Consider the following 21,005-nt stretch of genomic DNA (forward strand, 5'->3'; position numbering starts at 1 on the left):
GAGCGCGGGTCTGGGGCTGCTGCAAGGAGAGCCCCGCGCTGGGCTCTGCCGGGTGCCCCGAGAAGGATTGGGGCCGGCTCGTGCCTCTGTTTGCTGCTCCGGCAACCCGTTGCCGAAACAACAGCCTGGCTGCGGCTCTCGGGCTTTGTTTTAGATGTGGAGAGCAGTCGATTGCAGCCCTTCGCCCGTAACCGAGATGGTATCTGCCCCAGCTCGCGCCGCGACCCTGGCACTTACCCGGCAGCGCCCAGAGCCCCCAGAGCATCCAGCCCCACAGAGGGAGCCGGGCCCGGCATCGCATGGCGCGGGGGCACGGAGGGGCTCCCGGCGTCGACGGAGTGGTGTCGCCTTCTCCGGCTGCAGGAATGAGGCTGGCGGCTCTCCCGGTCCAACGAGACGAGGCGGGCTCCCGGCACCGAAACACTCCCCTCCCTGGGACCTCCTCCGGCTGCCGCCCCGCGGCACGGCCCACTGAGCCAGGGACGCCACGTGCCGTGCCCCGGGCACCGGCCGTCCACGTGTCCCTCATGAGGGTGCTGGAGCCCCGGGGACCCGCGGGGACACTACTCCTTGCACCCATCGCTACCGGGAGCCAGCTCCATTGCCTTGCAACTGCTTTTACCGCTGGCAGTTTTGGGCCCTTCCCATTTCCCAAATTGCCGGGTTTCCAGGTTTTCAGCACCAAGAGTGCCAAGTGAGCCAGGGAGCACAAACCCCGAGTGTCCGGAGTGACTGCTGGTGGTAGCTTGGCACCGTGGGTGCAACGTGGTGCCAGGGTCCTGCTGGCCCCTGCTGCCACCCTGGCGAGGGTTGGGGACTCGAGCCCCAGCCTTGCTGGGGGCAAGGGGTGCAGGAGGGACATGGCCAGGGTAGGACCCCCTGCGGCCACCGAGTCCCTTCACAGGGACCCCACGGTCAACACCTTGAGGTTGGGTTCATCTTTAGTGACGATAACCCCATTTTCTGCCGGGGGAGCCGTGAAGCTGCCTGGCCCAGAGGCTGCAGGACACGATGGCAAATGTGGACCTGGGTCCTCAGCATCTCTGGGAGGGGATGGATCAGCCCGGCTCCGGGCTCGGGCGCCAGCCCTGCGCCCACGGTTTCCTGTTTGCTGCCGGGACCCAGCCACGCACGGCCGCGCAGCTGATAACCCCCGGCACCGGCGGGCCCACTGCCAAGGAGGAACAAGGAAGCGAGCAACGCTCCCGCTCCGCTCCCCGCTGCCTCGGGGTCCCTGCACCGCTTAACCCTTCCCACCTCCGGGGGCTCCCGCAGGGTCGCCTCGGTCCGAGCCGCGCAGAGACCTGGCGGTGCTCAGCTCTGCCCCGACAGCGTTTCCCAGAGCGCGCTGCAGAGGTCATTGCATTAACAGCTAATCACCTTAATGGAGCCATTACGTGCAGGGGGTTATCTGCACCATCGGAGTGCGTCCCATTGCAAACGCCCACGCATATCCAGGCGGAGGGGGGAGGGTGTTGTTCTTACACGGGCACTTTGGGGCTGGGCCTTTCTCTGCTTTGCAGGTCACCTTAAAAAAGGGAAAGGACGGAGAGACTCACCGTGGTGTGCAAAGGCCTGGCGGGAGCAATTCCAGCAAGCAAATGTTTGCTTCTCCAGCTCCAGGATCATTTTAAAGGGGAGAAAAAGTCAATTAAAGCATTGCATCTTCCTTGCTTCATCTACAACCATCCTGCTTGGCAGCCACGTAACAGAGGCAAGTGTCATGACAGCTGCACCATAGATGGGGAAACTGAGGCAGGGAGAGCTGAGGCATCCCAGGAGAGCCCAGGCCCCCTGCCAGGCTCTGAGTACAGCCACCCCCATGGCAGCACCACCAAGCTTCCCCATCCCCATGCTCAGAAGGGAGTTATTGCCCTCCCTGGGGAGGGGGGCCCGGAGACGAGAGCTGCTCGGCACTCTGGGTGCACATGGCATGCGGGTGACATGGCCACAAGCAGCCGGTGCTGGCTCCGGGGCACCATCTGCCGCAGGGAGGGATGCACCGCCGGGTCCGGGCAGTCCTGCTCATTGGGTGACTCACCGCATGCGCACACCGAAGCTCCCCGCGCGGCAGCCTCTCCTCCGAAGCTTCGGCCTCTGCATGCGACTGGGGCTCAGGGATGACTGGAAACGGGGGAGCCTGGGGCAAAGCTGGGGGTGCTTTCGCTGATGCTGCACACTTTGCCATCCCAGCAACACCAGCATGCGCAAGCCCAGCGGTTCAGTGATGGATCTCACGGCATTACGCAGCTGTCACCATGCCCCAGCCCCAGCTGACATCCCCGATCCATCTGGGATCGCTCACAGGCAATGCCAGCTTTTGCCTGGCATCTGGAGACACGCCAGCCCCTCATGGAGACCATGCAGGCCCTGCAGGCTCTCCGCAGCGTACAGAGGCTTGCTCTGCTCGGGAGAATATACTGCCCTGACGCCTAGCGGATTTAGGGACCTTTAGGCCCAGTGAGTTCGGGTACCAAGGTCACTTTTCCCCTGCACAGAGGCCACCTGCATGGTGACTCTGAAAGGCGGCACCTCGGGGAGTCGGACCGCAGGCCAGGCCCTTGGCTCAGCCCGGCGAAGGGGGTTTGAACCGCGCTTGAGCTGCGTTAGCGCTGCCGCCTCGCACGGTGCCTCCTGCCGGCCCCCGCCGCCCGGCCGCTCCTGCCGCGGGCGCCTGGCTCCGGCTTCGCGGTGGTATCCGGTTGCACAACGCCCCTCGCCGCCACGCGCGTGGGTGGGGGCGAGATGCAGGTCTCGCCACTCCCTGCCCGGGCATGAGTCACGCGGCGCCTCCGATCCTATCTGCCGCGGGGCGTTGGGGCGGCTGGAGGGGGCGGCTTGTCCTCGGTGGGAACCCTGCGCGCCGGGGCCGGGCCACGGACGTCTCCCCTGCGAGGGGGCACGGCAATGGCACAGGCTCTGCCGAGCCCCACGGCGGCCAGGAGCTCGCTGCGCCCCCGGGACGCTCACCGCCCTGCCAGGCAGGGTGGGACGGAGCAGCGCCCCTCGGTTATACCCCTCCGGAGCTCACCAGCGGGTGCCCAGGTCCTGCTGCCCTCCCTGGGGTGCTGCCCCTCAGCCACGGGACGCGAGAGGAGCACACTGCGCAGGGGGGTGATGGATGCAGGTACCTGATGATCGGGCCAGAACTTAGCTGAGGCTGGGAAAAGCTGCTGTTATCATGTCTGTATCCCTCTGCCAGGTCCCACAGACTCGCATCCTCCTGGGAAGAAGGAAGCCCCAAGACACCGGGAGGATGGTCCTGGCCGCATGCACAGGAGAGCCGGCACAGAGGAAGGTATGATTTGTGGTGGCCTGGAACTGGGAGCTGCAGGGACTCAGGGACTCTCAGATCTCCGTGTGCTGGCAGAGACGAACCCAGGAGATGGGCACAGGCACCTTCCTCCGCTCCATAGAATATTTTTTATATATTTATATATATATATATAACATATATATTAAAATTACATTTCTCTTTACAAAAACAATTCAACAGTGGGCCAGGGGATGGAGACCATCTCCAAAGCCAGGGCAGGGGCACCCTGGCATGGGCGTCAGGGCAAGTCCCAAGCCCTACGCAGGCTCCATTTTGGGGCACCCCTCTCCCCCAGGCAGGGTTCAGGCCAGAGTCCAGCAGCAGGTTGTGCGGATAGGGGTGGCCACAGTGCACGGTGGTCCCACGGCGAGATGCGCGCTCTAGATCTGACGTAGCTCACCCAGGCCCCGCTGTCACCGCCTGAAAGGAGAGGAGAGGATGTGAGCTCTGGAGAGATGATGGAGCGAGCTGCCCAGGAGCAGCTCAAGGCCAGCATGTCTTTCTGGGATAGGAGATCCTCCCCAAAAGATTCGCCTTGCTCCCAGCGCCTCCTGGGACTGGGCACCTACTTCTGCCGGGCCGTGCTGTAGGGATCCAGGAGGTGGGAACTGGCCTGTGCCAGATTCCAGTCGAACATCTCCAGCACCCGGTGGCACTCGACGCGGGACTTCAGCCCCAGGCAAAAGAGCTGCTCCACCTGCAACGGGACACAGCAGAGCATGGGTGAGAGGCTGCAGGCTGGCAGGGGCTGCCCCTGGCCTCGCCGAGGTGGGGGTGCTGGGTGCCGCGGTGCGAACCTTCAGGTACTGGATGGCGCGCTGGATGTTCCAGCTGTGGTTCTGCAGGGCCGTCTGGCACTCCTCTGTCGTCACGCCATGCACCATGTCCTGCACCTGCAAAAGGCTCGCTGTCACCGTGGGCCACCAACACGCCCAGCCTCCCGGGGCAGCAAGGACCCCATGGCTGGAGCAGGGGGTCAGCGCAGGACTCTGCGGTCCCCCCCATGCCTCTGGCCCCGTGAAGCACTGTCAGCTAGGAGGAGCTGGGGCGGGTTGGGGGAGCGGTGTTCGGGCTGTGCATTTTGGAAATGCATGGGACTTCTGCTTCTGTGGGTCTGCCAGCCCATCCCCGCAGTACCACTCCCTCTGTCCCCCGGGGTGGGCAGTTGTTGGGCCAGTGACCTCTAGACCCTGCTGCCCTGGTTGTGAGCAATCCCTTCGTGGCACTGTGAGCTTTTGGGGTGCACAGACCCTCCACCCGAACCCTTGGCTGCCAGCTGTCTGCCCCTGTGCTCCGGCCCTCTCTGGCACATCCCAATGTGCCCGTCCTGCCTGGGACAGGGGCGAGCTCTTGTCCTCCCCACAGCCCAGCTGGAGGTGCCCCCACCCCCTGCCCTCCCATCCCCAGGATCTTCAGTTCCTCCTGGGCTCAGATACACATTCCCCAGCTGGGACAAACCCAGCACTGTTTGCCCTCCAAGCCCAAGGGGACCAGAGCCACTGCCCTGTGCCTGGCCACGGTGGCCAGCTTGCTGCGCCAGCCTGGAGCTGGGGCCATGGCTCACAGCCTGCCCTGGGGCAGGGCTAACACAGGTTAAAAGGGTGATCGATCCCCATTTGGGCATTGCAATGACAGCTCTGCACTGTGGTGACTTTGGAGAGCCCTTGTAGTCAGTGCTCCTTGGGGTTGGATGTGGGGAAACTGAGGCACAGGGTGGAGACAGCTCTGGCCCAGGCGGTGCAGCGAGTCCGTGGCACAGGCCTGGCTGTGGACTTACACCGCTTGGACAAAAGTCACCCTGCTCCATATGACCCATGGACCCCGGGGAAGCCACTTACCAGCCGAATCTTCTCAGAGGGGCGGTGGCCATCCGGTCCGTCATAGACGATCTTTTGGAGGCTGCAGGAAGCTTTCACCAGGCACTTGGGGCCAGGGTTGCTGTTGTTGGAGGAGAAGTTGGCCTTGTAGTCTGGCTGCTGCTGCACCATGGGCCGGACAGTGGCCGTGGTGACCACACGGGATGCTGGCGCCTCCTCGGGGCTTTTGGCCTCCTTGAAAAACTTCTCATACTTGTCCAGGTAGGCAGGGCGCTCAGGCAGCAGGTAGTAATGGGTGCTGCTGACTTTCTGCCCATCCTTCACGATGGGCAGGATACAGGGCCCCTTGGGGCAGTCCTTGCCCTGCGCCTGGATGACCTTGGGGGTGGCGTATTTGGGGTCGAGGGCAAAGCTCTGTGTGGTGGGCATAGGCTTCCCCGGCGAGGTGGAGAGGTAGGAGCAGAGCGTGGCACGCTGCTGGGGAGAGCCCACTTGCAGAGCCATGGGGCTGGGTGTCCGGGAGGTGGGCTGCGACAGCGGGTCCCGAGGGGGGATCTGGGGCGGCCGGTCGTCCTCGCCCCCTGAAGCTGGCGACAGCTCCCCCGACCAGCGCCCGGGCTCGTTCCTGCGCAGGGGCCGGGGCGGGATGGGGACGCGGGGTGGGATCTGGGGCTTGTCTTCAGCAGGGGCCGCGGTGGCAAAGGTGGCCGGCCCCAGGGGCACGTTCAGCCTCTTCATGCACTCCTGCTGCAGCTCCTCGAAGATCTCGGTGGTCTGTGTCAGGCTGGGCTGCTTGGCCTCCTTGGGGGGCAGAAAGAGGTTGTCCTCCAGCACTGCGGCCCTCTCGCCCTCGTCCACAAAGCCGTAGTTGGTCTCACCTCGCTCCCGGGCTTTGGGCAGTCCCGCACGGCTGCCCCGCCGCCCCAGGGGGCTGTTGATGGAGCACACCTCAAAGTCGTCCTCATCCTGCGCCACGTCGTCGTAGGCCGGCGGCGGGGGCAAGGGCCGGGCGTCCCAATCCACCACGGGCGTGGGGTGGAGGGGCCGGGGCAGGGCCCGCGTGGGGCTCTGCGGTGGGGTCTTGTCCAGCAGCGAGAAGGCCTCCATGGCCAGCTTGGCGAGCGAGGGGGCCGTGAGCTCGCCCACGGGCGAGGGGCTCAGTGGGGGCACCTCCTCCCCAAAGTCGATCAGTGTCACCTCGCCGCCCGCCGGACCCTCGCTCGGTGGCTGGCCAGGCTGCCGGTCGCCCACCTTGGTGCCTGACACCCGGGCCGAGGGCTTCGCCAGCCGCAGTCCCTTCCCTGGGCCCGGCTTCTTCAGGCAGAGCTTCCGGAGGCCTGCGGACAGCCCGTCGTCCTCCTCACTGACCGGGTCGTAGGAGGGCTCTAGGATGTGACAGAGAGGGCGGTGAGGGTGCCGCCAGGTCCCATAACCCCTCAGCATCCCCATCCCATGTTCCCTGCTTCCCTTGGGGTGGCAGGAGGGGACAGTCCTCCTCGGAGGTGACTCCAGCCCTAGGGGGCATGACGGGTGTGGGGGAGCATCTCCAACCCCAAGACCCCAATTGCGATCCTTCTTAAAGCGAGAACGCAATGTCCAGAAAACTCACCCAGCCCCACAACACGTCAGCCTGGGCAACCCCTTGCCCCGCTCCCGTCTTCGCCCCCTTGGCCGCAGGGCTGCCGCCGTCCCGCCCTGCTGCTCCTGGGGCAGGACCTGCCCCGGGCTGCCCCTGCCCTCCTCCGGGCCACGGCTCGGGGGACCCGGGCCCCTGCTTAGCCCGGCTCCACGTCTCTCCGTCCACGTCACACACAGCCACCGCCTGCCCCCTCGCCCCGGCGCACGCCCATGCCACAGCTGTGCCCGGGCCGAGGGGCGACTCGGCCCCACGTGGCACCTGGGTTAGTACTGGCAGCGGGTAACACCTCGGAGCAGTTAGTCCCCGCCGGTCCCTCCACGGGAGATGTTTGAGGAGGGGCAAAGGCTTGGATATGCCTGCGGGGAGATCGGGCATGCAGCAAGGGCAGCACCATCTCCCTGAGGCTGGACTTGGTGGGGGGCCACCTCACTTGGGCCCTGCCCTGGATTCAGAAGAGGTGGCACTGGGCAGCGGACACATCCCAAGGGGGAGCGTGCCATCACCTGCGGGGGCCTGGCCACGTCTCCCGTGTGGGGCCAAGCGGAGTGGAGGGGGCGGCAGGCCACCCCGGGCGAGAAGCGCACAGCACACCCCGAGTACCTTGGAAGAAAGGAGCTAAGAGAGAACAGAGGGGGCACGAGCAGGGCTGGCGGCTCCCAGAACAGCCCCACTTACTCGTAAGCAGGACGGCAGGCTGAGGCGGGCGCGGAGGCGGCTGCCCTGCGGGAGAAGAGAGAGCCCGAGAGGAGGGGAGACGCGGGGTTAGTGCGCGAAGCAAGCGGGGAGCCAGGGCGCTTAGCGGGAGAGTGGCGCACGCTTCGCCCCTCCGCCGGCCTCGGCTGCGGGCCTCTGGTGGGAGGCGTGGGCATGGGGCAGATGCTGGCGGCAGCCCCCCAGTTTGCAGGTTTGGGGGCCGGAAGCACATCCGTGGTGTCTAAATTCCTTGTGCTCACTGGGACCCTGCGGCTCTGACCATGTCGGTTAGCTGAGGTCCCCTATGATGGGGAGCCCTCACCAGGCTTGGAGGGGACGAGGGGCCCGTCCCAGCGCTACGAGTGACAACAGGGTGGAGGTTGCAGCCCATCTGCGTTGGCAGAGCCCGTGAGTTGCCCAAGCTGGGGGACGCTGCTGGGCTGGATGACAGCACAGCCGGTCCTGCCGGCACCCGCGCACCCCAGCCCCACCTGTGTCCCCAGGTCTCCAAAAAGCAAGTGGCAGCAAGAGACAGAGCAGAGAGGAGAGACAGGACAGTAAATCAGTGCTGGCTAGTCCTGCCCCTCACCCAGACAGCAGGGCACAGCTCCTGGGGCAGAGAGGAGACCGAGCTTAGCACAGCCCAGTGTAGCTAGTGGGCTGGAGACAGGGGGATGAAGGGGAAAAAGCACTTACTTTTAGCCCTTCCTGGAAGCTGAGTGGGTCTGGCAGCAGTCAAGTCCACGCCTAAAATGTCAGGAGGGTCCATGGGATTTCCCAGGTACAGCCTGCAGGCAGAGAGGAGAGACAGGCTGGGCATCAGCCCCGTGCATGGCCCCCTCGCCCCCCAGACACCCAACACGTGCTCACACGCATGTGCAGCTCGCCGCCGCCTCTGGCAGACGGCTCCCAGGAGGGGCCCGTGTCCTGCCCCCTTGCACATGGGATGGGGCAGGGGAGGAGGCAGAGAAGACCCCACAGTCCCCTCCTCTAAGCACCACGCGCCCAAGGGAGCAGAGCCAGGCGGGGGCAGGAAGAGGCACATCCCGCTGCGAGCACCGACCCCGCGACTGCTGGGCTCCGGGGGACGGGTCACTGCACCCCAGGAGCTTTCTGCCCTCGGGGCTCTACAGCGCAGACCCTGGGGCTGCGCCGGTATCGCCGATCGCCCGCTCCAGGTGCAGCGCAGGGCCGTGCCCAGGGTGCCGAACCAGGGTGCCATACCCAGAGCGTTGCACCGGGGTGCTGCAGTGGGGTACCCTCCCGGGGTGCAGCGCCCAGGGCGCTGTGCCTGGATGCTGCACCGCGGCACTGCACCAGGATGCGGTGCCCCGGGTACGGCATCCCGGCACAACGTGCCGTGCCGTAGCCGGGGAGCCGTGCCGGGGCCAGCCGGAGCGCAGCGCGGCGGGAGGCCCGGGCGAGCCGTCGCAAGCCAGGCGTGGTGAGACAGGGAGCCGACGGGAGCCGTCGCAGCCCCAAGGCCTGGGCGTGTGCCGAGCTCGGTGCGTTCTCTGCGGCCCGGCCCGGACGGCACGTACCCAGGGCCCGTGCCCACGCAGCGGGGCGCGGGGAGGCCTGCCAGGGCACGAGCCGGCTCCGCGTGCGCGGCGGCTCCGTGAGCGTGCCCAGGGCCGCTGGCGCAGCCGCCCCAGGGGGGACAGCCCATGGCACGGGGAGGTCAGGCTGGGACCGAGGGCACTGGCAGAGCTGGGGGGACACCCCAGGGCTGGGATCCTAAATGGATCAAGGTCCCAAGGGATCCTTTGAGCCGGGTGGAGGTGCTGGCTCTACCCAGCAGGGTCTTCCCAGGCTTCGAAATCGTATTCCCCCACCCCCAAAACAGCCCTCCTACACCAAACCCAACGCAGGCAGAGACCCGCTGTGCCCCCCACACCGAGCCAACGCGCCCCTGCCCGCGGCCCGCTCGGCTCGGCTGCACCCCAGGGCGCAGGGCCGTCGTGGCCGTGCTCAGCACCGCGATGGACACCAGGAGGGAGCGCCGGGCTGGGCCCTAGGTCCCGTCGGGTGGACACGATGCCCAGCCCCACAGGGCACCCTTGAGCACAGAAACCCTCCTTGGCTCCCCGATCCTCCCCCTTCCCACCTCTCTCCCCCGTTACAGACCAAACGGTGGCCTCTCTTGCTGGAGCACAGGGGAAAAGAAAGGTTCTTTCCGCTGGAATTTTTTTTTCTCTTTTGTTTTTAAAAAGGACACATGCAATTAAAAGCACGTGGCCAGGCTACACCCTGGCTCCCCTCCACGCACATGACGTAAGGAGTCAGTTTAGGAGCCCTAGTACACCCCAAAAGTGTTGGATCCAGCCCTGGGATGGGAACAAGCTGGGGGTGCACTGTTTTGGGCTGAAATGTGGCCACCTCCGGGGTGGCGCTTCACGCCGTGCATCTCCCCCAGGGAAGGGGGAGCGCTGAGAAGCGAAGAGGGGCTCTGGGGCCAGGAGAAGATGCTCTCTCCATGCAGCCCAGCCCAACACTTGCCCAACGCCATGCCCTGATCTCCCCGGGGACGGCACGACCACCTAACCCGAGTCCAGCCCCACAGCCCCCCACGCGCCCCCGACCATGCAGCGCCCGGCCCTGTTAGTGAGAAGAGGCGAGGAAGTTAGTCAAGCCGCGGGGACCCTGCGCAGAGCGATGCTCCCGAGCAAGACGAGGAGGAAGAGCCGTTTCAAGGAGGGAAGGCCGAGCCACGGCTCCTTCCTGCGCCCGGCGGGGAAGGCAGGGGGGAGGCAGGGGAGGCAGAGAAGACAGAAAGTTTCTTACTCATCAATTTTATCGGGAAACCCCCAGCACTGCTGTGGGTTGGTGTCTCCATGGCCTGTGTGGATGAAGCTGTTTTTAAGCGGCTGGCTGATGTCGTGGGCCGACAGCCCTGCCACCGAGGTCACCGTGTTTCGGGGGAACTGGCCCACTTTTAGGGTCCGCTTATTCTGACCCCGCCACCAGTAATTCTCGGCCCTAAGGAATAAAAAGGACCTCGTTACCGAATGCGTGAAAGGAGGGCGAAACCCCGCGGTGGCGGGGCGGGGGGACACGCACCCTGCCCCAGTGACACAGGAGGAGGCAAAGTGACTCACCCAAGGTCACACTGGCAGGCGGTGGCACAACCAGGAAGGGAACCTGGGTGTCAGGGATCCCCGGGGACCTGGGTGTCTCTAGGGATCCTAACCCTCCACCGTGCTCACCCCGGCACCACGCTCTGCCTCCCTCCCCATGGACCCAGATGCCAAGAGGGGGCAGGAGCCGACCTGCTGGGGGCGCGGGTGGTGGAGAGCAAAGTTCCCAGCTTGCGCCCAAAAGGACGTTCCCCTTCCTGACCCCGATTGCCCCGAGGTGTGTAGGAGTTGCAAGGTGACACTGCCTAGAGCTGTGCCCGGCTGGTGCCCCCATAGCGGGGGACAGCGCAAGCAACATGCACAAGACCGAGCAGCTCGGCATCGCTGCCAATCACCATCACCGATGCCCGCGGGGGGAACCGGGGTGGCCATCTGGGGGACACAGGGCTGTGGGGTCTCCCTTGCTTCTGACGTTACCAAGGAGCCCTCTGGCAAGCAGGCAGAAACACAGCGGCACTGAAGCTGTGAAACCTCCCGGTGTCACCGGAGCGAGGCCAGGCCAGCCCCGGGGGGGGGGGGGGGGGGGCAGGGGGAGCCCCGCTGCCCCGGGGTGGGACGGGGCGGCCGTACAGCCGCGGCAGGGTTCGGGAGCCCGACGCAGGTCGGACGGGGCCGGCACCCCGCAGGGGGGGCCCCCGGCAGCGCCCCCAGCCCACGCGGGGGGCGGCGAGGCTGCGCGCGGTGCCAGCCCGGCGAGGCTGGCACGGGCCCCACGGTTTCCTGGAGTCACCTGTGACTCACCCCCGGCCACCAGCTCAGCCCTTTTCCTGTTTACCTTCCCCGCTGCCGCCAGCCAGCCGCATTACTCAGCGGCGGGACCCTCGGCGGGGCCGGGGCAGAGCCGAGCCGGCACCGGGCACCCTCCCTCGCCCGCAGCGCGCCGCGGCTGGGACGGCTTTCCCTCCCTGGGAGGTCCCCCCGCTCGCCCTCCCGCCTCCCGGCCGCGCTCCCTCCCTGCCGGAGGGATGCTGCGGCCAAGCCGGCCCCTCCGCTTGCCGGCCCCATCCTTCAGGAGGATTTTCGGGGTGAACCCCCCCGGCACAACCCCCCTCTCCGTCCCCTCACGGCGCACTGTGCCGCCCGAGGTGGCGTCCCCGGCCTCGGGGCCGCCCGGCACCGCGGGCGCAGGGCGCCACGAAAGCTGCCCCCGAGGCGGTGCTGGGGCCAGGGGCTTTCAGGTAGGTCCCCCCCCGTGCGCGGAGCCGGGGGGCCTCTTCCTCTGCCCACACACACGTATACACACCCAGCGCTTGTTTTAACGACACGCAGGGGCTTGAAAAGGGGCGGGGGGTGTTTACAGCGCCCCGGGCGGCTTCGCCGGGGCCGGATGCGGCCCCCGGTGGGAGCCCCCCGCCAGCCTTCCCCCCCCTGCCCGGGCGTCCCCGGCGGGAGCGCGGCGGCGGGAGCTGCCTCTGCTCCGGCGGCTTCACCCTGGGGAAACTGAGGCACGGGGGGGTGGGGGGGCAAAGCCGGGGCTAGGGAACGGCTCTCCCTCCCGGGGGCCGCGTCTGAGCCCGGCGCTCAGGCAGCCCTGGCAGGCTTTGCAGCTCCTGCCCGCTCCCCCCAGGCTGCAGCGCCCACGGCTGCCGCGCTGCCGGTGCATCGTGCAGTCCCGGGCGCATCTCGCCGACCCACCAAACCTGGCCCCGACCCACTCCCCCCGAAACGTGCCCGCCAGCCCCCGGGAGGGCAGCGCCGGGCCCCTGACCCAGCGGGGGGGGGATGCCAAGGGCCAGCGTCCCCGTTCCCCCGGGGAAACTGAGGCAGGGGAGGCTCTGCCCCGGGCTCGGGCAGGCGAGCTCGCAGGCAGCGAGGAGGCAGCGCGCGGCACCCGCGGCTCCCAGCGCGCCCGCTCCCCGCCCCAGCACGGCCCCGCGCCCAGCCGAGCCCCCTGCAGAGCCGGCGCCCCCCACGCCGACCCCCCGCTCCGTCCTGCCCCCGCAGCCCCGCGCGGGCTGAAGGCTCACCTGGCACGGGCTCGCGCCGTGGGGGGAGCGGGCGGCGGCGGCGGCGGGGGGGGGGGGCGTGCGAGCGGTCCCGCGTGTGCGCGGCGTGTGCGGGCGGCGGGCGGCAGCGCAGGCAGCGCAGGCAGGGCAAGGCAAGGCAGCGCCCCCCAGCCCGCCCGGCGGCGCGGCCCGGCGCGGCCCGTGATGCAACGGGGACGATGTGCGCGCACTGGTTCAGCCAGCGCCGCGGCCGCCCGCCCTCCGCCTCTGCTTCCCTCCCTGCCTCCCTGCCTCCCTCCCTGCCTCCCTCCGCCGCCGCCGCGCTTCCCCTCCCCTCCCCTCCCCTCCCTGCAATTAAACCGCCAGACCCTGGGCAAGAGTCATCGGCAGCCGGGCAGAAAGCTGGTCCCTCCAGACACACAAATCCGGCCTGATTCACCTCCGGGTCGTGACTAAACGCAGGGAGCCGGCCCCAGGGCAGGGGGGAGAGCGAAAGGAGGAGTGAAAGCGCCTTTCTTCTCCCCTCCCCTCGGCCCCGGCGGCGGTCGAGACCTGGCCCGGCTATAGGGCACCTGGGGGCCCGGCCCCGGCCGGCACAGAGGTCTCCCGGTGGTGCAATACGGCTCCGGGGGGGGTGGGGTGGGGGGGACAGGGACCTTCGGGGTGAGGTTACACTCCTGGGATGGGGATCCAGGGGCAAAAGGTCCCCCCAGCCCGGAGCCGAGGGTCTGGGGACCCCTGGGGGGCCACGGGGCGATGGAGGAGCCGTAAGCGAAGCCCGCGGTGAAGGGGCAAAGAGGCCAGGCCGTCGCAGCACCAAGTCCCCGGTGTTCTTCCCGGACCGGTGATGGTGGCACGTCCCCGCCGCTATCAGCAGGGAGCGGCCCCGCGACGCGCTGCTGCCTGGCAGGCGTTTTCTCGGGGCAAGGCCGGGGCAAGGCAACACGCGTGGCGGGGTGAGTCAGCGGGGGCAGACGGCCCGGGCAGCCCGGGCACGGCCGTGCCCCCTCCACCGTCCGCCTCTCCCTGCTGGCACCATCCCCGCAGCGCTCTGCCGGGGGAATCTGCAGACCTGGAGGGGCAGCTGGGCAGCTCTGCCCGCCTGCGGGGTATGCAGCCAGACGTGCCGACAGGGGGAAAAGCTCCCCGACCCTGCTCGTGTCCCCGCTCCCCACGGCTCTGCCAGTGCCCGCGGCCCCCCCATGCTTGGGGTCCTCCTGTCCTCATCCCCGTGCAGGCTGGCAGCCGGTCCCCGCTCCGAGGGGCAGATCTCTGGCGGGGCCGGCGGAGGGGCAGGGGTCCCCCCCATACAATACCTGCCCTCGATGACCGTGATGATATCGTTCATCTCGATGTGCAGCTTGTCGGGCTCCTCGAAGTCCTGCAGGGCTCTCATGTCGGTGGGCTGGGCCTGGCGGGGAGAGCAGAGGTGAGCACATGGGACGCTGCCCCCCACGTCCCCTGTTTGGGGGCCAAGCCCCAGCCCTGGGGCCAAGAGAGCAGGGGATGCGGAGCAGGGGAGCCCCGGCAACGGGCACGAGAGAGAGTCACCACCCCCAGCTGGTGGCCCACACCCCTAAATGTTACCTCCCAGCTTGATATCGCCCTTAACTCTGCCCCCGCTCAGGCAGCGCTGCTGGGAGGGGGCCCCCAGGGCTGCTGCACCTCTCCCCAGGGATGGTCCTCTGACGTCCTCCCTGCTCACCTACCTCGACCAGGAAGTCCCGTAGGGCCACGAAGGTCGGCCGGTCCTCGGGCTTGTGCGCCCAGCACTGCAGCATGACGTTGTAGACGTCCTGGGGACAGTCCTCAGGCCGTGGCAGCCGCTCTCCCTCCTTGTCTATCTTGTGCAGAATCTGTGGGGCAAGCAGCACTGTCAGCCCTGCCCCATGCGGGGGGGCCGAGACCCCACTGCCGAAGACAATGGTGACGGTGGCCCCATACCAGGAGCCTGAACGGTCTCCCGAGCCCTCGCTGGGGACCACATCAGGGCAGGGCCTCCTGAGGAGGCAGACCCTGGAGGGCTTGGGAGCGGATGGGGAGCAGCCCAGACCCTGAGACCCCACCACTGCGCTGCCCACACAAGGCTCGGCGCTGCCGGGTCCCTCGGGGGGCCTGGGCCAGGGCACCCACCACGCTGCCTACCTGGCTGCCATTGAGGCCGATCCAGGGCTCCTGCCCATAGGTGAACATCTCCCAAAGCGTCACCCCAAACATCCAGGTGTCGCTGGCATGGGAGAAGGTGCGTGTCTTCAGGCTCTCGGGAGCACACCTGCCCAGGGAAGGAGATGGGTGTCAAGAGGGGCTGGGCACAGCACCCCTTGTTCTCCCCACAAGGCATTGGGGGCTCCAGGGTGCTGCCCCCAGGGTCCCCTGGACCAGGCTCACCAGGCAAAGGGCACCTTGCGGTGCTCCTGCATCACGTAGTGGTCATCATTTTTGGGCAGGGCCCGCATGAGCCCAAAGTCCCCGATCTTGACCTGCTCGTTGGAGGCCAGCAGGATGTTGCGGGCAGCCAGGTCACGATGGATGAAGCGCTTGGACTCCAGGTAGGCCATGCCCTTGGCCACCTGGATGGCGTACTGGCACAGCGTGGAGATGAGGAAATGGCCCTGGTTCTTCCGCAGACGGTCCAGGAGAGAGCCCAGCGGGGCCAGCTCCGTCACCTGGGCCACAGGGAGGTGAAGACAGGTTGGTCAGGCCAAGGGGCACCCCAGTTCAGACTGGTTTCCAGCCCCCTCGTGCCCCTGGCCTGGCAATCCTTGGGGAGGGCCCAGGGTACAGAGCCTGTTTGCCCCACAGCTCAGTTTGCCCCACAGCATGCGATCGCTGCCCCAGGGGGCCAGGCTCGGTGGGCAGGGGCAGCCCCATGGTGTCGCAGGGCAGTCATGGCTCAGGTGTATTTGGGGGTCAGGGTTGGTCCCATTTCCAGGCATGGGAGCCCAACTGCCCTCCCCTGCAGGCACCCTGGACTCACCATCTTCATGGGGTGGGAGAGCACCACGCCGTAGAGCCGGATGAGGTTCTTGTGGTCCAGGGAGTGCATCGCGTTCACCTCACGGATGAAGTCGTCCAGCACCTCCGGCTGGCTCAGCACATCCGTCTTGAGACATTTCACCGCAACGTTGAGCTAAGGCCAAAACAGGGATAAGCCACAAAGTGGGGTAGACACGTTCCTGGGGGTCTCCCAAAGTGTCTTCCTCCAGGCACCCTTGTTTGGACCACAGGTAGTCCCATGCCCACTTCCCCCACCACGAGTAGCACCAGTCCCAGGGCAGAGGACCTTGCCACAGCCCCTTACCGTCTTGCCAGCTGGTGTGCACCACTCGCCACGGCGCACAACGCCAAAGGAGCCATCTCCCAGCTTCTCGAAGAGCGAGAGGTCCCTCTCCCTGATGAGGCAGGTCAGGGAGTGCTGGCCAGTAGCTTCCAGGGGGGGCGGCGTGGGTGGCTTGCGGAAGGTGCTCTGGGGCTGGGGTGGCAGCTCCGACTCGGGGCGCTTCCCACTGAACACCTGTGAGGTGCGGAGGCATATGAGATGCAGGCGCAGGGATACCCAGGGCCCCCCAACTCCTCCCACTCATGGGGCAGGGATCATCATCAGCAGAGACCAGTGGTCACAGCCTGCCTCAGTTTCCCCTCCCTATAACGGCGACAGCCACCTGCGCTCATCTCGGGCTGGGCAAACATGGCACGCAGACAGGCGACCCCATCTGCTGCTTTGGTTCTGCAAGTGAGCGGTACTGGGAGAACACCCTGTCCAGGCTGTACACTCTGGAACCTAATGATGGCCCCCACCTGGTGCTTCCCCAGGGCAAGCTGGCTGAAGTAGCAGGTTCTGCTTCTCTGCAGGCTGGCTGCATGGCGAGCTGCAGTGCAAGATGGACTGAGGGAAGCGGCTGCTTTTGGGCTGTGCCTCTCACAGCAGCCCTGTGGAGCACGTGCCCCACATGGATGGCTAAGTGGCAGGTCCCCAGAAGCCCTGGCAAACCGGCTCGGTAGCCGGAGGGCCCCGGGCACTCCTCGGCCGGGCTGTAGCCACGAGATGTGCCTGGGCACCAAGCCAGGAGAAACCTCCAGCTTGGGCTGAGCGTGGTGAGACATCCCCATAGCGGGGTGGGCTCTGCCGCCCCCCATGCCAGCTCCCCGGCCCTACTGCCCACGCTGCCTCGCCAGTCCAGAGGGGACGGGGATGGGCTCTGCCTTCTCACCCCACCGCCAGCCTCTCAGAGCGACCGGCAGGACCTGACCTTGTGCCGCCTGGCCAGGGAGGCTCTCTCCAGCCCTGGACCCCGCCGCAGGCTTGCAGCTGGGGCAGCGGGTCCCCGTGCTCCCGGGGAGCGCGGGGGCCGGGCCAGGCATGTGGCCGGGGTGGGAGGTGGCATTTCTCTGCCCAGCGCTAGGCTGAGTCGCCTTCTATTAAAAGCCCATCCTGGCCACGGCTCGACCCAGATGAGTCACGAAAGGGAGAGGCCAGGAGCCAGAGCCCAGTTGGCAAGCACATGGCTGTTTTGGGGGTGCAAGGCAGAGGTGCCCGGGGCGCTGGGGTGGCAGCATCACTGGATTTGGATGGGACAGCAAGGGGGAAAACCGGTGAGGGGGAAGGTCTCAGTGTTGGAGGCAGGAACGCGCATCTCTGGGTCTCCTGTCCTGACGTGCCCCAGCCCGGCGGGCACTCGGCTCCCTCCTCTGCTGCAGGGGCAGGGCCCGGGCACTGCTGGTGCTGCGGGCAGGGTGCTGGCAGTGCCAGCCCCTGGGGGCTGCGCAAGCTCGGCCCCGGCGTGCGGCAGCCCGTGGGCAGCACAGCAGCACTGCCCAGAGAGCTGGCTGGGCCGAGATGCGGGCTCTGTTGCTAATTAGCTCTGAAGGAGTTTCCTGGAAAAGAGGCAAATCACGCAAAGGGAATGAATTTCCTGCCTGCCGGCGCGGCAGGGCTGTCCTTAGTCAGGAAGTTACCCAAGACCCTGCACTGGGCCAGGCAGGGTCACGCAGGAGGCAGGACACACGCCAGGGACTCGTGCCCCTCTCCCTGCCAGCCCTTGGTCCCACGGGACCCAGGGCAGGGTGGCGGAGGCAGGGGGAGAGCTGGGCACCCGCAGAAGGCCAAGGGAACCATGTGGGAAGCAGGTGGAAGAGAGGGGCATAATCACACACAAACACGCTGTGTTTGGGCTGGGGCCAGGATCCCAGCTCCCACCGTCTCTTTGCACGGCACCAAGCCCGTCCTGCTCCTCCTGTGTTCCTCAGTTTCCCCACCAAACTCCCCCTGCCCCGGATGCCCCTCTCCCAGCGGTACCTTGCTCATCCAAGATTTGCGCTTGCACATGGCCTTCCTCCGCTTCACTGCCTCCCACAGCCGCCGCTGGCCTGCAGGGACACAGGGACTGTCACCAACCCAGCGCTGGAGGGGGACCCCATGTCCTCCGCCACCTCTGCCCTGCACCCTCCCGAGATGAAGAGCTCTCCAGCCCCTTGGGCTGCATGTTTGCCTGGGTTCCCCCAAGGCCGGCGTGCAGCCAGACAGGGGTGCGGGGAGAGGTTTGGGGGGGACGTACGCACCGGGGCGGCCCATGCCGATCTTCTCCAGATCCTCATTTTTGACGTACTCGAAGTGGGAGAGGCGGGTGACGTTCAGCTCGTCGCGGATGCGCAGGAAGTACTGCTGCAGCTGCAGCTCGGTGAGCAGGTCGAGCAGCCAGTCCGTGCCCTCTTCCGACTGCATGCTACAGCTCAGCTTCTGCAGGGATATCGCGCTGGGTTAGCGGGTCCCCAGCGCCCCCGAGGGCCTGGCCTTGTCCTGCCAGGGAGAGATGCCCACGGCCCAGAGGGGCTGGGAGCCAAGACCGGTCCCTGCACACCCATGGGGAGAGGCCGGTTGGGCACTGCCGAGGAGGGAGCCGGGGTGCGAGGGATGCAGGCAGGACTTATCTGCAGAGCCTCTTCCCAGCACCCCGGGGTGGCCAGGAGGGATGCGGGCTCTTCTCCTCACCAGCAAGACCCACGGGGAAGAGCAGGGAGCCCGGCTCTGCCCTGTTGTGCCCACAGCCCCGTTAAAACACCAGCCCATCCTGCCTGCTCCCGCTCCCGGGCAGCGGCGCCAGGGATGGAGAAGGCGGCACAGCCTCAGGGCACGGGATGGATGCGGCCGGCAGTCACGGCAGCCTGGGCGCCTCGCCCCAGCCAAGGGGTGCTGCATGCCCTGGCACCCAGCACGCTCAAGGGGCACCCTGCGCCCGGCACCACGTAGGCATAAGGGGCACCCTGCATCTGGCACCCGGCACCCTGGCATCGTGCACGTGCAAGGGGCACCCTGCGCCTGGCACTGTGCCCACGGGGGACCTGCCTCCCTTTGCCCAGCTGGGCTCTCCCCGGAGGGCTTGGCGCAGCTGGCAGCGGAGGCAGCAGCTGTCCCCAGGGGGGACAAGCATCTCGACACTGCCAATGTCCCTTCGTGTCCCCACACACCCCGCGTGTGGCCCAGCAGAGAAGGCCGAGCGGTGGGGGGGGTACAGGCCTGCAGCAGGTCCCTTTCGCCATGGGGTGGTGTCACCTTGCTGGGTGGCCACCAGGAGGGGACAGACAGGGACGCAGGGCGGTGAGGGTGCAGGGAACGAGGGCTCGGGGCCCTGGTGCTGCTGTACAGGGCACCTCAGCATCACCCCGCGCCACACCAGACGGGGCCAAGCCTCGACCTTGGGTTCTCCGTGCCCCCCCCCCCCCCAAAACATGCCCCTTGCCACTCCGCATCCCTGCCCCCTCTCCCGGTCCTCCTTCCCCCTTTCTCTCCCCGCTGAGATCACCACCTTTCCGGGAAGGGGTGCCAGCTCTGCCTCCCACCTCTGAGAGCGGGGGCAGAGGCTGGGACCTCGCAGGAGACGGCATGTGCCCCCCCCCCCCCCCAAAACCGGTGCTGCGGAGCCACCTCCATCCTCCCCTCCGGGAGATGACGTGGCCCCTGGTCCCTTTGCCACCCGCCCCGCGCCCGCAGGTCCCGGCCGCGCCACCGCCAATTACAGGCTAAAAATACGGTGGGTGCACGAGCAGCTGGGCACGGGGGCAGCCGGGGCGAAAGGAGCCGCCGGCCTTCAGCGCCCACCGCCGCGGGGCGACGGTCCGTGCCCCCGGGCACTCGGGGAGGGGGGACGGCGCCGCCGCGGCACGGCCCGGGCAGGGGACCAGGGGCTCCCCGGCGAGCGGGACGGCACTTACTCGGTAGACGCGGAAGCGGGCCAGGAACGGGAAGGAACGGCGCAAAGTCTCAAAGCGTCGCATCCTGCTCGTCCTCCGCTGGGGGAGCCTGCCCAGAGCGCCGCCGTCCCTTCCCCGCCGAGGGTGCCGGAGAGCCCCGCGGCCGGCGTCTCAGGGCAGAGCCCGCTCAGCGGAGCCGGGGGACCGGCGGACGCGTCATCCCGGCTACACCCCGGCCGCGGCAGCAGCGACGACGACGACGGCGGCGACCTCCTCCTCCTCCTCCTCCTCGGCCCCGCGCCGCTCTCGCCGCCCGGGCACGGCCGCCCCGCGAATCGCCCGGCGCGGGGAGGGCTCAGCGCAGCGCGGGGGCCCGCGGCATCCCCGCGGCACCGGGGCCGGCGAGGGCCGCGCGGGGGCTGGCGGGCAGGACGCTGGCTGTCATTCTCCCCCTCCTTCCGTCGTGCTTCCGAGCCTCTCCTTCCCGGCCGTCCTTCCCTCCCCTTCCCGAACGCGATCCAGCTGGGGCGAAGCCCTGGGCGGCGCGCTGGGGTCCGGGGCGCCGGGGCGGGCAGTCCTCCCCGCGGCTCGGGCGCCCGGTAAATGGCCGCGCGCCCGCCGCGGGGCCGGAACAGAGCCGCTATGGTATTCGCAGCGAAGGCTTTCTGATCGGTGGCCAAGAGGTCAGCTCTAACCGCGGGCTGCAGCGCCTGCTTCCTGTGGGCCTCCCGCTCGGGATCCAGACCCCTCCGTCTCCAGTGCTTTCGCTGCCACCCCGCGCGCTCCCCTTCCCACAAAGCCCGGCGCCGCTTCGCCCCCCTCCTCCGGCCGGGCGAGCGCGGGGGATCGATCCCCTGCCCGGCCCAGCTGCCAGCGCGGCCCTTCCCAGGAGGGTTTATTTTAGCTGCGCGTTGGCCCGGCTCTGCACCGCGCTGGGATCCGAGCCCAGGGGGCCGGGCCGGGATCAATGTGCTGCTTTCTCTGCTGTTCAGCGGGATCTCGCTCCGGCAGCTGCACTGCCTGGGAGACGGGGCTCCCGGGTCCCATTTCCATGGAAACTCGCTCCGGCCTTGGGAAAAGCCGCTGGGCCTCAGTTTACCCTATTAAGCGAGCCGGGGGGCACATCCGGCCCTTGGCTCCCGAACAGCTCGGCAGTCTCCTAAGCGGAGGCGCGATGGGCACGGACATCACGGTGATGGGCACAGCAACAGCATCCGCATCCGCTCGTAGGGAAACCAGGCCAGCGGGGATGCTTTTCGCCCAGCAAAC

At 67.7% G+C, this 21,005-nt stretch overlaps 1 protein-coding gene across 4 annotated transcripts in view; it reads right to left on the reverse strand.

Annotated features, from left to right (window-relative positions):
- Positions 1-3,406: 3,406 nt before the first annotated feature.
- The window catches only part of TNK2 (tyrosine kinase non receptor 2), a 31,444-nt gene continuing 13,845 nt past the window's right edge, over positions 3,407-21,005 (reverse strand). Inside the window, exons 1-16 of one of the 4 annotated variants that reach the window (XM_067301771.1) lie at positions 19,758-19,952; positions 18,108-18,285; positions 17,845-17,915; positions 15,850-16,062; positions 15,526-15,678; positions 14,937-15,214; positions 14,694-14,820; positions 14,258-14,404; positions 13,865-13,959; positions 10,250-10,444; positions 8,162-8,253; positions 7,448-7,492; positions 5,155-6,518; positions 4,114-4,209; positions 3,886-4,013; positions 3,407-3,736 (exon numbers count right to left, since the gene is read on the reverse strand). In XM_067301771.1, the coding sequence (XP_067157872.1) occupies positions 3,730-3,736; positions 3,886-4,013; positions 4,114-4,209; positions 5,155-6,518; positions 7,448-7,492; positions 8,162-8,253; positions 10,250-10,444; positions 13,865-13,959; positions 14,258-14,404; positions 14,694-14,820; positions 14,937-15,214; positions 15,526-15,678; positions 15,850-16,062; positions 17,845-17,915; positions 18,108-18,285; positions 19,758-19,820 (3,252 nt within the window). In that variant the 5' untranslated portion in view covers positions 19,821-19,952 and the 3' untranslated portion in view covers positions 3,407-3,729. Of the gene's footprint in view, positions 3,737-3,885; positions 4,014-4,113; positions 4,210-5,154; positions 6,519-7,447; positions 7,493-8,161; positions 8,254-10,249; positions 10,445-13,864; positions 13,960-14,257; positions 14,405-14,693; positions 14,821-14,936; positions 15,215-15,525; positions 15,679-15,849; positions 16,063-17,844; positions 17,916-18,107; positions 18,286-19,757; positions 19,953-21,005 lie in introns of those variants that run through there. The other 3 variants (XM_067301773.1, XM_067301775.1, XM_067301772.1) reach the window with 3 other exon arrangements.

The sequence above is a fragment of the Apteryx mantelli genome, chromosome 9 (genome assembly GCF_036417845.1).
Source record: "Apteryx mantelli isolate bAptMan1 chromosome 9, bAptMan1.hap1, whole genome shotgun sequence".
NCBI lineage: Eukaryota > Metazoa > Chordata > Aves > Apterygiformes > Apterygidae > Apteryx > Apteryx mantelli.